The sequence below is a fragment of the Anoplophora glabripennis genome, unplaced genomic scaffold (assembly GCF_000390285.2).
Source record: "Anoplophora glabripennis isolate ALB-LARVAE unplaced genomic scaffold, Agla_2.0 scaffold33, whole genome shotgun sequence".
Taxonomy (NCBI): Eukaryota; Metazoa; Arthropoda; class Insecta; order Coleoptera; family Cerambycidae; genus Anoplophora; species Anoplophora glabripennis.
Genome location: NW_019416463.1, coordinates 2037391 through 2055007, shown reverse-complemented (window position 1 = coordinate 2055007; position 17617 = coordinate 2037391). Strand labels below are relative to the sequence as shown.

The window sequence follows — 17617 nt, the reverse complement described above, 5'->3', positions numbered from 1 at the left end:
CTGGATTTTGTATAAAATATAGAATGAACTAGAATTTAAGTACGCAACCCTTCCTTCATTACATTTGCATTAGGGATGAATACAGCTCTCATCCCAACAGTCTAAATTCCACGCATCCTACAGCCTACCAACTCGCAAGCGGCAAGAAGGCACTAAACAGACCCGCCGAGAGGCTCAAAGCGGTCGTACGGACCAAAGGGCCTCTAAAATAGGTCATGCAAGAGAATAGATTCAGCAGGGTAACAAGTTCACGGGCGTTACTTGTTGACTGCGCCGATATCTGTTCTACAAGGCGATTAGCAGATAGCTGAAGGTTATATGAACGGTTCTTTATACGTAAAAGTGTAATAGAGAAAAATGTGTTCTTCGACTTCCAAACTTCGGTAGGGTGTAAAAATTATCACAGAAAGATTCATCAAGAACCAATAAATGAGATGTACTTTAGATAATGTAACAGATTTTTATTTACCAAGCCACCCTAAACCGAAAAATGTGCGAACACGATAGGTGCTGTGTGTACCGATTTTTCAATAGCTTTTGGCAGCATATAACATACCTACATAAAACGTTATTAACACTGTTAAAAAATTTTTCTGACACCGTAATTTGTTTAAACAGAGCACTTCTTATTTGGAAAACATCAAGTCCAGTTATTACATTGAATAATTATAACTCAGGTGTGCCGCAGGAATCTCACTTAGGCCTTCTGTTGTTTTCACATTTTTAACTGATATTGGCAAAAGTTTCAAATATTGTACCTATGTACAGGGTAATTCATTAACAATGGGAAAATCGAAAGCTGAAGATACTACACGTGAAATGGTGACCATTGGCGCAAACATGCCTTATCCGAAAGTTGATAGTTTCGGAAATACAGGGTGTTGAAAATTAAAATTTTAAATCGTTTTTTTTGCGATTATTCTGAAAATATGTAGGTTAGGAACTTGAAAATTTGTGAAACTATATTTTTTTAGGCGACGAATAAGATGCGTGTTGTAATTTCAGCATTGCTCATAGAGGGCGCCACTTACGACCAATTTTACCGAAAATTTAGTTAATAACTTTTTACCCTGTATGTCTAACATGAAACTTGATTCAAAACCTGAAAGAGCAATCATTTTTCCATTAATTATGTATTCTTGTTTCATTTCGGTATCTCGATCCGTTTTCGAGAAAAATCGATTTAACGAACACTATGTTTTGATAATACGAGAAATTAAAAGCGAAACAAACCAAGTGTTTCTTCGTGTTATTACAACAATTAACAATAAAACAAATGAAATTCGTAATAATGATTTAAAGTCAGTGTTCGAAGAATCCACCGTTGACATTTACACACTTTACACAACGTTTTCTGAGAGATCTTCGAGTTTGAAACAACATATTGGGATTGCGTTTGACTTCGTTGGCAGCGATTTGTATTCTTTGCCACAACTCTTCACACGAACCAATAGATTCTTCCAAATAGAAAAATGAAGAGGATTGAAGTCCGGACTTCTGGGTGGCCAAGTAAAAATGCTTCCACGGCTTGAAGAAGTTCCACTTTATTTAAGAAGAGACATGTGGTTCATGCACGACGGAGCTCCACCGCATTTTTCTTGGCCAGTGCGTGCATATTTAGATGCAGTTTTTCCAAATCGCTGGATTGGCCATGTAAGCATTTTTGCTTGGCCATCCAGAAGTCCGGACTTCAATCCTCTTGATTTTTCTATTTGGTCTCGAATGAAAGATATAGTTTACAAAGAATCTATTGGCTCGTGTGAAGAGTTGTGGCAAAGAATACAAATCGCTGCCAACGAAGTCAGACGCAATCCCAATATGTTGTTTCAAACTCGAAGATCTCTCAGAAAACGTGTAAAGTGTATCAGTGTCAACGGTGGATTCTTCGAACAATTACTTTAAATCATAATTACGTATTTTATTTGTTTTATTGTTAATTGTTGTAATAACATGAAGAAACACTTGGTTTGTTTCGCTTTTAATTTCTCATATTATCAAAACATAGTGTTTGTTAAATCGATTTTTCTCGAAAACGGATCGAGATACCGAAATGAAACAATGAATTAATGGAAAAATGATAGCTCTTTCAGGTTTTGAATCAAGTTTCATGTTAAATATACAAGGTAAAAAGTTATTAACAAAATTTTCGGTAAAATTGGTCGTAAGTGGCGCCCTCTATAAGCAATGCTGAAATTACAACACGTATTTTATTCGTCGCCCAAAAAAATATAGTTTCACAAATTTTCGAGTTCTTAACTTACATATTTTCAGAATAATCGCAAAAAACGATTTAAAATTTTAACATTCAACACCTTGTATTTCCGAAACTATTAACTTTCGGATAGGGCATGTTTGCGCCAATGGTCACTATTTCACGTGTAGTATCTTCAGCTTTCGACTTTCCCATTGTTAATGAATCACCCTGTATATAGGTATACGGGTGACAAAAATATTATTTTATATATTAAAATAATGTTTTAATTACATTCTCCCGCAATGGCGTTATCTACAAATCTAATTATTTTTATTTACATTTTATATATTAAACTGATTTTCGAACATCATATTGACTTTATTGTTACAAAAGATTTAAAATATTTCGAGAAATAACATTTCGGATTTTCGAACAACACATGTTCATCTGATCAGTTTTAGACTTTTGTATTACCAGGGCACTTTTTTTAAGGAAACCGAATTTTCATTACTGCAACTAATTCTCAATTAAGGAACGCCTTTTTGGGGGAATAAATACATGAATCACGAAATAAATCACTACCGCTGCCTGGTAAATAAAAGAATTAGATTAGAATTTGATTTGTTCCAGAAGAATCAACCCAATATCTGGGCCTCTATTGGATTCAGCTAAACTTAGATAAGATGAAAAAAGTTAGGTGGAACTCTCTGGTTATTTTTACATTCCCCTTCTGTTGTCTTTTTCATTCGGTTTTATGGACTCGTTATATTATGGAAATGTTTTGTATTCTCTACAACTGATGTATATACATAAATATTACGTATATATGTATCATTTTCCTGAACTTTTCTCTTTCAGTTGTAAAGTAACATGATATATAGGATGTCCAGTAAATGGTGACAATCTGTCAGATTTAGGTAGGTCTTGCAAAAATAATGTCACAAGTTTATATAATTTTTGAGAGCTGAAAATTTAGATTTTTCATAGTATTTCTTTTATTAAATTTAGATAATGTTTAAGTATAACACGTATTGTTTGAAGCCATTTCTACACATTAAAGCTATTAAATTTCCTGATAGCTACTTTGAGAGGAAGAAAATAGTTTGACAATACCTTCATCCTGTTCCAGAAGCACGTATACGTATTATATGCAAGTTTTTCTTTAATTTCTTGTTACGTACCTCATTGATAGTACAGTCATATAAGTCATATAAACTATTAAAGCTTTATTTGTTTATTTTATCTATCAGAATCCTCCGTACAAAGAACTACGTTGAGATCAAATTGGTTTCGCGGATCATAAAATTGCACCCACATAAGAAAAACTTATTTAAAAAAATGGCCTTTGTCTAGAACACGAGGATATAAGATACCTTTTATAGTGCAGCATTTTTTTCATAAAAATATTTAAATATCTGTTTAGAAAATTTGATGGCAGAAAGAATAAATGTTCATTGGTTCCATGGCAATCTTGACTTCATCCATTGTGAAGGTTCTATAAATAAACCAGTGACAAATATACAAGGTGTTCCGTTTTAAAAAATAAAAATTGTTTATATCTTCGAAACTTACCATTCTTAGGTAAGAAGGTAAAAATAATTAGAGAGTAGAATGTTATGTGAATTGGCCTGTACATATAAGGTGGAAGAAGTTTGACTGCCTTTACTTCAGCATGAGATAGATGAGATCATAAATGAACAAAAAAAGTTGTATATTACAGATTAGCAGATTTTAAAATACAGCGAGTATTAATATTGGGGAGTTTCATCACAACGTGACAACAGCGCTTAACCTGCTAATGCAGACCACGTGTACACGCGGCAGATTTGTCCTACGGAAAAAGTGTAAACAACTATTATTGTGAAACATCTAATAAATTTCAAGACAATTGTTTTCCAATTTTTAAATAAATAAAGTAAAATGCATCGATTTTGTAGTACGAAGATAGTGTTGTGCTTAAATTTTAGTTCGAATTTTTAGTAATTATGAATCTCTTAAAACAGGAACTTAAACTTTTAATCAAATTATGAATTTGGAAAATATGTAATTAATGTACCCAAAGATTCAGGTCAGCCAAATAATCATACGTATTAAAAATAATTTAGGTATATACCAAAAAACAATTTTTAGTAATTTTTAAGCGAACAGGTACAAAACAGACTACAATATATGCTCAAAATGTCCACCACCATTTTCGATGCAAGCACCACACCTTCGAATACAATTTTCAAGCACTCGCTGGAATACACCTCAAGAAAAGGAAATAGTGGTACGCAAAAACACTTAAACACGGCCCAATTCCAGATACCAACTGAATTGCGTAATGCTTGACAGCTACAACGCTAATTATTTTTTAGAATTAAGCATAAAGAAGTTCAAAAAAGTGATAAACATTGTGTTTTATGGCATTCTATGCACATAGTTATATCAATATTCCAAGTTGGAGATTTTGATAATTTTTTTTCTCGGAAATGGTTCAGTTTAGGACCCATGTCGTATATGTTTTTTTTGTTTATTTTATTGTATTCTATCATATTAAAATTAAGGCAGTCATACTTCTAACAACCTGTGTAAACTGTGATTTATACAATATTCAATTGATGGCTTGAGATATATTGAAAAATTTACATCTAAAACTTATAGAAACGGTACGGAAAATCTGATAGAAATTAGGTTAAAAAATCTAGTAAATATTTGAATTCCTGTCGGAAATATATTAATGTATTCTCATTTCACTGGTGTGTTTTTAAAAACCGTAGACGTAATAACAACCATAGCCTGTTTGTACTTTTCTAGATTCAAAAGTGTAGCGAAATTCTGTTAGAAATATAAAGATAATAAAATGCATACAAAGTACATATTTTAGATTTCAAAACAAGGTAATAAACTGTTCCCCTTTCCCATTTCGTTTATGTAAAAAATATCCAGCCATATTTTAGATTACGGCTATATGCTCCTCGGGGTAGTATTAGTATATAGTGTTTGTCTGCTGCACAGACAAATTTATAGCCGTTTGAAGCCATAGTGGCGCTAGTTGGACCGCTCGGAATAAAGTGGTATCCGGAAAACAAGAGTAGGAAAGTTTCTATCGATTGCATTAGGGAAAAAAAGCGTGCAACCCTTGCAGTCCTAATATTTCTCGACGTGTTTTTTTTTGATAGAATTGTGTCAACGAAAGAAAGAAAGGTAAACCTTCAAGTAAAACATAAATAGGTAGACTTCTTTTGTCATACCAGGAGTCTCGTAAAAAAAGGCCATAACTTCACTATTTTGCTCCAATTTAAAAAAAATATATTACAGTTAAATTAATTTATTGACGTCTACATTGATGATAGGTGATTGTCATTTTGTTTTACTTTATTTGCTATGACGACTTAAATTTTCTACATTAATTTGAATGCTCCAACAAAATTGTCAAAACATCAAATTAACATCATTTAAACGTCATTTAAGATATAACAAAAAGTTACTATTACAAACGTCACAGCACATCTGTTCCCCCCCGTATGCCCCTGCAATAAATTTAATATTACAAAATCTAGTCCAGTCAATGAATGCGTTATAGAATGTGTATTATTAATGAAATACCCTTTTTATTTGTGGACTGTATTTTCTTGATATCAGATATAAACAACTTCTTTGAAGTAATCTGACAGGCTTGCAGGAGCCGCAGTTCGTAGGTCCCTTTTTATTGAGATCGGACTCGAAAAAATGTAATGTTGTCAATATGACAGTAAACAACTAACTAAAAAAACACGAAAAACAAAGCTGCTATGTCTTGACAACAAAAAAAAATTCAGTGAAATTTGTTCATAATAATCAAATCTTAAATATCTTACGGTTTTCTATAATTATCAAGACAGTGGCTTACTACTTCTATTGTAAATAAAAGAAGAGTGCCACAGAGTTTCTACGCCACTGGTAATAATGGAAAAATACTTAGACCAAATGTATCAACCTACAATAACACAGCCACACAAAAAAATTAAGCTATCACATCGCAGGAATTTCCTAACCTCAAAAAACTAGTAAAAATAGCAAAAATTCACGAAAAAGTGCCAGAAAAAATACAAACTTTTTTTTATATATATATTCAAATATTTATTTATATGGTTAAGACCCCCCCCCCAAACGTCAATCCGCGATCAGAATTAAGGTTTTTTTTTCTAACCTCAAAAAAGCGGGTCAATTAAGGTCAGATATCACGAATTTTCAAAAAATAACAGATTCGCGCCAAATTTGGTTTATAGGGGTTTTCGGGGTCGCTGATCACGGATCCGAGTTTAATTTTGCAAAATTCAAGATGGCGGGTCCAAGATGGCTGACCAAATTTTCAAAAAATAACAGATTCGCGCCAAATTTGGTACACGGGGCTTTCGGGGTCGCTGATCACGAGAGTTCGGGCTTTTTGTCGGCTAATCATAGGTGTGTTCATTGTAAACAAATGAATAAACAGGTAGGTATAAATAAAAATAATTAAATGTTCGTACTTTATCAGCGAAAGGTCGTTCTTTACCCCTTGGCACGTTCGACATTATTAGAATATTAAGACACGTATACACGAAGCAAACGCGAAACCAATAACTGCCGTTATTACCGGTTTCGTACGACGCGCTGCAGCGAAAGGCCGACGCGACGGTTATGATCATCCGACCGAGTCCCGAACTCTACTGACCACGAATTCGAGATCAGAATTGCAAAATTCATTTTGAAATATTTTTGTTTACTTTGTAACCTGAGTACCCAATCATGTTTTTACCTTCTTTCGGTTATATCTTGTTCTTTCTTCTGTAAAAGATCTATTCATAGGTTTTCTGCCTAATCTCAGGTAATAAAGTACCTACATAGGTAATTGATTAAATTTTTAAAAACGAATTTTGTAAATCTGATCTCGGATCGTGATCAGTGACTCCAAAAACCCCCGTATATCAAATTTGGCGCGCATCTGTTATTTTTTTGAAAATTATTGATATCTGACCTTAATTGACCCGTTTTTGAGGTTAGAAAAAGAACCGTCAATTTTGACCGCGTCTTCACGTTCGGCGGGGTCTTAAGCATATAAATGAACATTTGAATATAGAAAAAATATTTTTTTGTATTTTTGTTAGTACTTTTTTGTAAATTTTTGGTATTTTTGAGCTGTTTATTGAGGTTAGGAAATTTCTGTGATCTCAATTCAACACCGGATTCGTGATTAGGATGCAAAAATACTACCGATAACATATATCGCATGAAAAGTAGACACATTTTTTGTGTGGATGTGTAATAGTTGCTTTATCACGAAATTTAGTAAAGAAAAAATATAGTAATAATTTCGAAATCAAAGCATCCTGTATTTCCAAAATGGTGAACCTTTACATATAGATATATTTGGGTTTTGATTTATTTTGACTGTACTGTACACTCTTTGCAGGTAATGAGACACCCTGTATTATAACATGTAAATTTGTCTTATTTCAACATCCTGTTCCTTCCAAACCGCTTCAAAAAATCTTTTTTTCTCATTTTGAGCAACCGGTTTATATTTTAAATTTCACTAATTACTCCTCAACTAAGTTATAAAATCATTTTTTCCAAACGTAAATATTAATAGAAAATTCATGTAGAATGTAGGTACAAAAATCGGGTAAATAATCAACTATTTGCCTGGAAAAAACCGATGTATCTAGATCCACATCATCAATTAATATCTATTTAATATATCTCATTGGCCATCTGCTTCTACAACCGTTTTTTCTAGAGATAAATCTTACTTGAAACCAGGATTACTCTTTAAGAACTTTTCCGCCGTCCTGATACAGTAACGATTTACCGCGGTTGAAAAATCCTGGGGCACGATGGCGATAAAAAGAAATTTATTCTCGAGTGGTGAAATTTAATTATTTTTGCTCCCTGCCGAAAGAACCGACCGTGTTGATCTTTCATGCTTTTATCGCACATATTGAATTATATTTCTTTTGAAGATGAATATTCGGCCTCCGGGCTCCAAAAATTCCCTCGTACAGAGGGATCAGCTAAGATTTAAGAGTCCGTTTGAGTCTATTAAGTCTGGAAATTGATGTTTGAAACGCCTACATGCTTGTTTTGCACGTTTTTAAAGGCAGAGTTTTTGATATCTTATCTATAGAACAAATTTTCTACTACAGTGCGTACTTTACAAAGCGCTATACAGGGTGTTTCGCATAAGAACGGACACAGAGTAAAATATGGTGATTTAACGCAACTTACCATGATACAAAGCTGCATCCCTGAAAAGTTATAAGCCTTGAAAGTGGGATTTCAAATTTCGAAAAAAATCGATATTTCGGTTATACTTGAACTTAGAGAAACCAAATTTGGTATACGGTGTGAGTGTACCAACAGCATTAATAGACAGTAATTATAATTCAAATGAAGTATTTTAAAGGGTGATAAAAGATGATGCACCATTAAAAAGTGACTTCAAAAATTATTGTTTTATTTTGTGAGGAATTTAATTCTAAAACTTTTCTTGCTCTTGTTAGTGTTCAAAAAACTTTGTCGTTTTTAACAAAAACGCGAATAACTAATAATACGAAAATTCAAAAGTTGGCTATGAATTTAAACGTCAAACGACTAGGAAAAAATGTTGGAATAAGAATAATTTAATAGAAAAACAAACAACTGAAACAACAGAAATAACATACAATTTGCACTGATAAGTTATAGAAATTGTTCAAAATTATCTCCGTTTTCCCTCAGGCATAATTTAATCTTTGCCGAAAATTGAAGTCTACTCTATCCAATTACTGCTGATTGTTTCTAATGAATGCGCATTTATCCGTTATACGATTCCACAATTCTGCTCGAGACGCAACTGGCGAGGAATATCCAAATTCTTTTAACCATCCCCAAAGAAAGAAGTCACATTTGTGAAGGCCAAACTTGTGAGCAATTATTTCTTCTTTCAATCTATTTATTTGGATATTTATTTGGTGGTTTAAAAAGTCTCTAACAGTACATATTAGTAAAATGAGGGAGTGCTCCGTCATGCATAAACTAATGTTCCAGTCTGAGTTGTGGTGGCAAGTTTAATGAGAAAATTAATAAGAAAACGATGATCATTTTGAACAATTTCATCAAGGCATGATGTCAGGTAGATAGACAGAGAGATTACAGGCGGACGATGATTAATACAGATTAACAAGAAAACAAACAGATGTGCAGGTAAAAAGGCAGACAGATAAAATTGTTTTCCAATTTATTTCACCTCCTATTCTTAGTTTAACCTTCAAACGACCTTGAGCATATGGTGATAGAGGTCAACCGACATTGGATTCAGAGTCAGCGATCCAAAAAATCTATGTATGATTTATTTTCAGACTTTTTCAACCACCTTTTCTGAGATTGACCTACAAATGACCTTGAACCTGACTTGATAGACCATAACCGACCTCGGCATCGGAATCAGCGACCCGAAAAACTCGTGGATGAATTTTTTCAGATTTTTTTACCACCTTTTCTTAGCTTGACCTTCAAATGACCTTGAACCTGACGTGATAGAGTTTAACCGACCTCGGCATCGGAATCAGCGACCCCAAAAAACCCTGGAAATCTAGGTAGAGTCCGGTGTTTTTTTTTTCAAACTAAATGTTGACCAGTGTTATTAAAATAATAAGATCAAGATCACATTAAAACGCAACATTCTGTTTCATCGGCTGTGATTGGTGTAGCAATTGCATTATCTCGAGCATAGACTTAACGGTTTGTCATTGTTCATTGTAAACGAATCATTAATATTGGTGACGACAAGATTTAGGGAATTTTCATTACCAGTACCAATAGTGCAATATTGGATTGCTTAAGCTCGGTGGCCACGTGGCTTATAAACATTTATCAAGGTTTATAAACCCTGTACGAGTAAATATTACAGTTTATCAAGGTGGCAATTATTTATGCTAGATTAGCAAAATTTGCTTTACAACAGTACTTATTTAGTATAACTTATAACTTTATAACTGTACTATAACTCATAACTATACACAATTTGAACCTCATTGAGCTTAAACAAAGGGACATTTACTACCAAATATTTTATTTTAGAAATGTTTTATAATTCAACGCTCTTAGTCTACAAAAGAAATGCACACGAATACATTCTCTGTTAAACTTATCATAAATCTCACATTTACCCTAATACCGTTAATTGTTCTACATATGGTGTAGGATAATGATAATAGTGCATAAAAGAAGTGGTTTGTTCTATGAATGCCCCTCTATATATAATTAGACCACCAGACACAGAATATGTCATAACATGTAGTTCATTACCTTCCAGCTTCTTTATAAGTCGACCAAAACTGTCCCTAAATCTCAGCAAAAACTCCCAGACACCCAATACCGTAGGCATATCCTGGACATACGAAGATAACATGTACTTTACCTCTGCAATTCTTGATTGAGACCACTTTTCCTGAAGCACCAAAATCTGCTATAACTTTACATTGAGTTTTCTTTGGATCCTATAAAAGAATCTATTTGCGGTCAAAGTATACCTGAAATTTCTGAAGACTGGTGCGAATCACTGTATAAATTGATCTTCTAAAGGCTCCATCGTTTCAATACACTGGTTCTTAGTTATTCTTTTGCATATTAAAAAGAGAGAAAAGTATGAAATCGTAAGTAAAAGAGAAAGGCACAAAGAAGGAAAAACAGCAATGATTAACACCACTGTACTGATTTGCCGCAGCATTTAGATGTAGTAGTACTGAATCGATTTTCCCGATTCATTCATAACAGCCTTTAGATATTTAAATTATACCTTGATTTTAGAAAGACTCATTTTCAGAGCCGCGTTCAAAAAGTAACCTACTAAATATAAATTTGTAGTATTTGGGACTTGGGTGAGCTCCGGGCTTTTGGTCCATTCAGGGATACATAACCGTTTTTATCTTCATATATCCAAGAAATACTTGCGGTAATGGGTAAGTGAATCGTTCTTGACCAACTTTGTAATGTTAATGAAAGACCCTTTTTATTTGTGGACTGTATTTTTTATGAAATCAGATATAAACAAATTCTGTGAAGTAATTTGACAGGCTTGCAGAGGCCGTAATTCGTAGGTTCTTTTTTATTGAGATCGGACTCGAAAAAAATGTACTGATGTCAATATGACAGTAAACAACCACTCATACAAAAACACGAAAAACAAAGTTGCTACGTCTTGACCAGTGCCAGTGTGGGTAAGGGAATTAGAATCATGGTTTATTAATTTTATCTGATCTGATTGTTAGGGGTTGCTTTCTGAAGTTTCACCAGAAGCTGAAGCGTTCCAAGTTTGACTGAGCATTAGGATATCCAAAATATGCATTGAACACCACGGTTATGATTGCGTTAATCGCAACTCTTCCTGTGCTATAAATGAAGCCAATCGAATGATTTTAGGTTTTCGAGGTAGGTTTTTGACAATCTAAAAATACTGGAGGTTGATGAAGCGTTTCCCATAGCAAATTAGGTTTCGAGGATCCAAATGACATGGATATCATCCGTGGATCAGACTTTTTTCTTGTGTCTGTCTTATTTCATTTTAAACACTATCGCGTAAAATTAGGTGTAGTAGAAAAGACACTGTAATGCAGACTACCCATAGAAATAAAGTGTTACATATTGCATAAGTAACTATTTCTTCGGTCTCTACAACTCCCAATCCCCATTTCAATCGATACGCCCAACACATCCGTGAAGATAACGTCAATATTTTATCAGCTCCATTCACCGCTGCGGTTACTTTTCATTTCTTAACCCCCGTAATCCATTTTAACTCAATCTACTCCCATTGGATGAAATATTGATTATCTCACATTTTCTTTCTCCCCCCGGTTTTGCAATACTTTTCCACCACCCCGGAAAGCCTCGAAACGCTAATGAAAGGCAGAGGGGGATGTAATAAACAAAAACCGGACCGGCCGGATAACGTATGGGTGCATTTCCACGCTGGGATAAATTTACTCGTATTGTTGTATGTTGAAGTCAGGATTACTATAGAACAGGGCATAGGTCACGTTTAAAATGGGACACGTGATTAAAATGTCACGTGTAATGAGATCCAGTAAGATAATTTAAATGTTTTGTAGTTATATACATTAGAGATCCTCATCCGTTTGGTTAGTTTTGCTTATTTAAATAATAACTGAAAAAGGGGTGCTAACATGTTCTGTTCACAGAATAGAAGCATCTCGGGAAGAATCAATTGTCAAGAGGATGGAGTACAAACTTGAGGAGTTGTAATGCTCATCAAAATGTTTCTGTATTGGATACTTTCAGTGAAAATCTTGACTGAATCATTACAGATATTGTGGCGATCCTACAGCTTTCTTTGCCCTTTTCGCATTTCAGTCTCTATCTACATACCTTTGTTCTCCCATTCTTTGTCTTCTCTAGCTCTATCAAGCATCTCGCCCTTTAATGATGTTTGCGATCTTCCTCTTCTTCTTCTTCTCTTTATTTGGTGTATATTGAAAAGCCCTCTTTGGCCAACGATCTTCCTCCATGATCATCACATGGTCATACCATATTAATTGTTTTGTTTCAATTTTCTCGACTGTATTTTATATTCTTTCTGTTTTCCGCTTAATTTTTTCATTTGGTACATGTTGCAATCTACGTAATCTCCGTAGATAGTCCATTTCTACTACCTCTACTTTCCTTCTATTATTATGCGTCATTTGCCAGCATTCCGAAACATATGTTAAAATCGGCTCTATGATTGTATTGCAAATTTCTATTTTTTTTTTGTAATTTCATCTTTGTTGACCAGAGGATCGAGTTTAGTATTCGAACAGCTGTTCCTGCTTGTTCCACTTTATATCTTGCTTTGGTGTTCCTTTTTTGGAAATGAAGTTCCCTAAGTATTTATAATTTACGCATGGTTTAATCTTATTGATTTCTAGCTGTTCGTTTTGTTGTTCGTCACCTATGTTTAATACTGTCATTTATTGTCAAACCCCAATTTTGGTATTCCACTTCTAGTTTTCTGTATACAGGGTGTTAGAAGTTTGACTGTCTTAATTTTAACAGACGATAGAATACATTAAAATAAACAAAAAAAACTTATGTGACATAGGACCTAAACTCAACAATTTCCGAGAAAAAAAATTATCAAAATCTCCAACTTGATGTACAAAAGTTCGATTAATTATGGAATATTGACATAATTGCATGCATAGAATACCTTAAAATACAATGCTTATCAGTTCTGTGAACTTCTTTATGTTTAATTGTAAAAAATAATTAGCATAGTAATAAATTTAAAATTCGGTAAAAGTCATATCGAGCAATGTGACAACGGCGCGGCGGTTTATTAACACGAGGTACTAAGGTGTCCAGCAACCACCAATACGCAATTCAGTTGGTATCTGGATTCGACCGTATCGGAGTGTTTTTTGCGTATCACTATCTCCTTTTCTCGAGGTGTTTTCCAGCGATTTTCAACTCCCAATCCTGCACAATACACTGTACTGTATTGGACTGTACTGTACAACAAACAGTATGATAGTGCCTCTTGAATATAAATAATATTTTCAAATAAAAATAAAATTATATTTTCAAATAGGTAAAATGTCCCTCCAACTGGGAGGTCAGAAAGAGAAGACCATGGTATCTATGTATTTCTCAGATCGCTCAATTCGAATCCGGTGTCCGTTTGACTCGATTAGCTCTGGGTTAAGGTCAGTTCAAGGTCAAAGAATCAATTGCCAACAAAGCAAACCTACATATATCTATACGTTTTGGGAGTAGCTGAATCCGAATCCGGTTTACACTAGATGGCTACAGAATTAGGATTTGTCACAATTTAGAAGATTTTTCGTCCATAAAACGTAAATACCAATTAAAATTATATTTACTGTATATGCTTTTTCGAGGTTTTCTGCCATGTCTGTGTATCTGGTCGCTGTCAGTTAAAGGATTACATTTTACTTCCTTAGCCTAGCTAGGAATCTTTGACCTGCCCTTGTTGTTCTCGAGCTAGGCTTTGTGGGGACGGACCAGCTATTAGAAATTCTAGGTCCGCCCTTATGTTCTTTTCGGTTCTTATTGGTTCTAAGGCCGCTATGGACGGAACCACTCCTCGGGTAATGGTGGCAGTGGCCTTTGCAACTGGTCACATCCAATGCTTCCCAACGTTTCGCCGTTCTTCACATTCGGCTTCTTCAATGGCAACTCTGCAAAATAATACTTCACCGGAGTAAGTATTAATTTGACGAGTATTACTAGATTCCGAAGTTTATTAAACAATTTTTTTATCACTGTCAAGAAATGCAATTATTGATAATCTTCTGGAAAATACAATAGAACCAAATTAATAACAATTCATTCAAAACAACGTGAATTAGTTTGTGCACAATCTTATCAGGAAGGTAAAAAGTTCAAAAGCTGTATTAACACAATCATTTAAATTATCGTTTAGTAATAGGCGTCCATATTTGAAAGGGAAGAGAGTTTTTTTTCATCGAAAATTAGAATCTGTTTGAACCTTTTATTTATTGTTAAGGATTCTAATGAGGTTACCAAATAGTGCTCGAAGCATATGTATATAATTTCCCCCCTATTACGTCCAAAGGAATTGTTTTTTTTTTCCTAGTATGACAAATAATGTAAACTCACGAAATAACGAGTAAATACACAATATTTTCGTGCTGGCGCCACCACCTCTTTGACAACAAGCCGTCAATCATCTCCGACAAGTGTTCTATAATTTAAATACAAAGTAAAGCTCATTATTTCGAATCGATTGGCCATTAAGGATATACGTTTTGTGTTAGGTACCGTCCGTGTCATAGGCAGCTGCTATTACGAAGTTGAAGTTGTTACTTTCAAAATAGACCATGAACTTTGTGGAACCGCACGGCTCTAAAGTTAAAAGCATCAGGTGTGCCGTGGAGCGAGATTACAAAATCCCGACTTGTTTATTGCGCAGAGAAAATTCGTTATGTAAATTTTTTAATTTATATTGACTCATTTTTAATGAAACAGGGATCCTGCGAAAGAAAAAATGTATATTATTCGAAAAAAAATTATGTAGATTAAAGTGAAAATTGTTATTCAGTGTCTCAGAATATTCAGAAACTTTTTATAAATAAAAATTAAAAAGATATTTCCATTTTTGATGGGACAGTACTGTAGGCGGATGGATTTTATTGTAGTTTTATCATGTCACACCAAAAGTGGAAGACGGAAAAAGTAAATATAATGAGAAAAGTTTATGATGATGCTTCTGGACTATTGTGAAATGTACTGGTTAATCTGCTTTTTGAAATTAAAATTACTAAGCTGAATTTGAAACGATGCTTTCTGAAATACAATTGGCAGGGTGTCCCGAAATTAATGCAACAAAATTCATAGATTCTTAAGACAAATTTAGGGGACCCGTATTTTTTCTTTTTGCCAACTGGCCCCCTCTTTCGGAGTTACAGCCCCCTGAAGTTTGCCCCTAAGAAGTCTTTTTTATATCTCAAAACCATATTGTACGAGAATCACTAAATTTGGTACACAGGGATTTTATGACATGTGAAATCTCACAGTGCTACGCTTTTTGGCGAGAAACCCCCTTAAGACACTTTTTCGTGGGCCCCCTTGTCTTTGGAACCAAACAAATTTGGTCGCAAATTTCATTTTTTTTTTAATTATTAGTTAGAAAGCCATTGAATTTAGAAACTTTTTTGTCTCTTTGTTTAGTAAAATGCAATGTTTTTGAGGAAAATGGCGAATCACGATAAGCATTCGATCACATTGTGACATTTTTCTCGAAAACATTGCGTTTTACGAAAAAAGTATAAAGTGACATAAAGTTTCTAAATTTAATGGCTTCCTAGTGGACAGATAATTTTTAAGAAATTTAAATATGCGACCGAATTTTTTTGGCTCCAAAGACAAGGGGGCCCACGAAAAATTGTCTTAAGGGGGTTCCCCGCTAAAAAACGTAGCACCATCAGATTCCACATGTCATAAAACCCCTGTGTACCAAATTTAACGATTCTCGCACAGCAGGGTTCTGAGATATAAAAAAAAGATTATTCTAAGGGGCGGCTTTCAGGGGGCTGTAACTCCGAAAGAGGGGGCCACTTGGCAAAAATAAAAAATACTGGTCCCCTAAATTTGTCTTAAGAATCTGTGACCAAATTTTGTTGCATGAATTTCGGGACACCCTGTATACCTCATTGGTCCCCACCTGCCATTTCAATTTATTAAGGGAGAAACTCTTATGGATAGACGGGTCAAGTCAGACTCATCAGTATTCCGTTAAATACTATACTTGACATATTTCACGGATTTTTTTAACACTGGCTACTTTTGATTGAGTATATGAAAATATTTTTAAATTTTAACAAGAAAAACGCCGTCTTATACACCCTGTATTATAACTAGAGATTGGAAATGTTCTCTTTTATGTAATTTTATTCAAACAAAATATGACACAACCGCTGCCTTCTTATAACTGCACTCTTTACATTATGAGAATATATTGTAGCGAAATTTATGTTTCTAGAATGTTCTCTTTCTTCTTCTCTGAAGCTTCGCATCGATCAATTTATTCGATACGTATCTAGCGGCAACCTAATGTCTGCTGTGTCGGCCTGATGTGCCAGGTGTTTTGCCAAGACATTGTCGTTTGTGCGTAGGTGAGTGCATTTGACGCTTTGCTTGGTCGATTGTATGGCACGTGTTTTTATGGCAGTCAGTAGCATTGTGTATTGTACGTATGGAGCGGCACACGATTTAACCTATTTATGTTTATTTATTTGATTGTCGCCACAGAGTTTTCGATGTCTAATTATAACCTATAGATGATTACCTTTTTATATAAAAAAAACGTTTTAAAATTCTTACAAATTTTATTAGTATAAAAATAAATATAAAACATATAAGGTCTACTATTAGAAGTGGCATATTCTCATTTCAACGGTCTTCTTTTGTTAATTGTCCGTGTACTCTGAATCTGAAAAGATACATAGGTAACTATCACTCTCAGAATTAGATTTTTTAGAAAAATTAAATTCATTTTTTAAACAATAAGGTTTATAAACCTATATGAATAACAAAATTTGGTATGTAGTTTTTTATAAAGTAGAAACATCTCTACTCTGACTTCCACTTCTATGGAAAATATTGGTACAATTAAACTCTTCGTAAAGAAATATCGAGCGTTCAAATAAAAACGTAGTCGAAGTTGGCTCTGACACATTGGACGTAGGGAGTAGCTTATAGCGACCAACTTAACCTCATTTCTCAACGAGCTGTATAGCTGCTGTCAGTTTCAATAACGTTAATGACTATATAACTTTATTTTAAAGAATAATCGTGATAACAATAACAAACAATTAAAGGAGCTGCGGAAAGTGTCCCCCTCCTTGTTATAACAATAAATTAAAGCAGCTGCTGAAAGTGTCCCCCTCCTTGTTCCAAGCA

The 17617-nt window shown here is 34.1% G+C and overlaps 1 protein-coding gene across 1 annotated transcript in view; it reads right to left on the bottom strand.

Moving 5' to 3' along the window:
* Positions 1-17077: 17077 nt before the first annotated feature.
* The window catches only part of LOC108912708 (SUN domain-containing protein 2-like), a 14209-nt gene continuing 13669 nt past the window's right edge, over positions 17078-17617 (bottom strand). Inside the window, exon 8 of the mRNA XM_023454615.1 lies at positions 17078-17147. Coding sequence (XP_023310383.1) covers positions 17108-17147 — 40 coding nt within the window. The 3' untranslated portion in view covers positions 17078-17107. The remainder of the gene's footprint in view (positions 17148-17617) is intronic.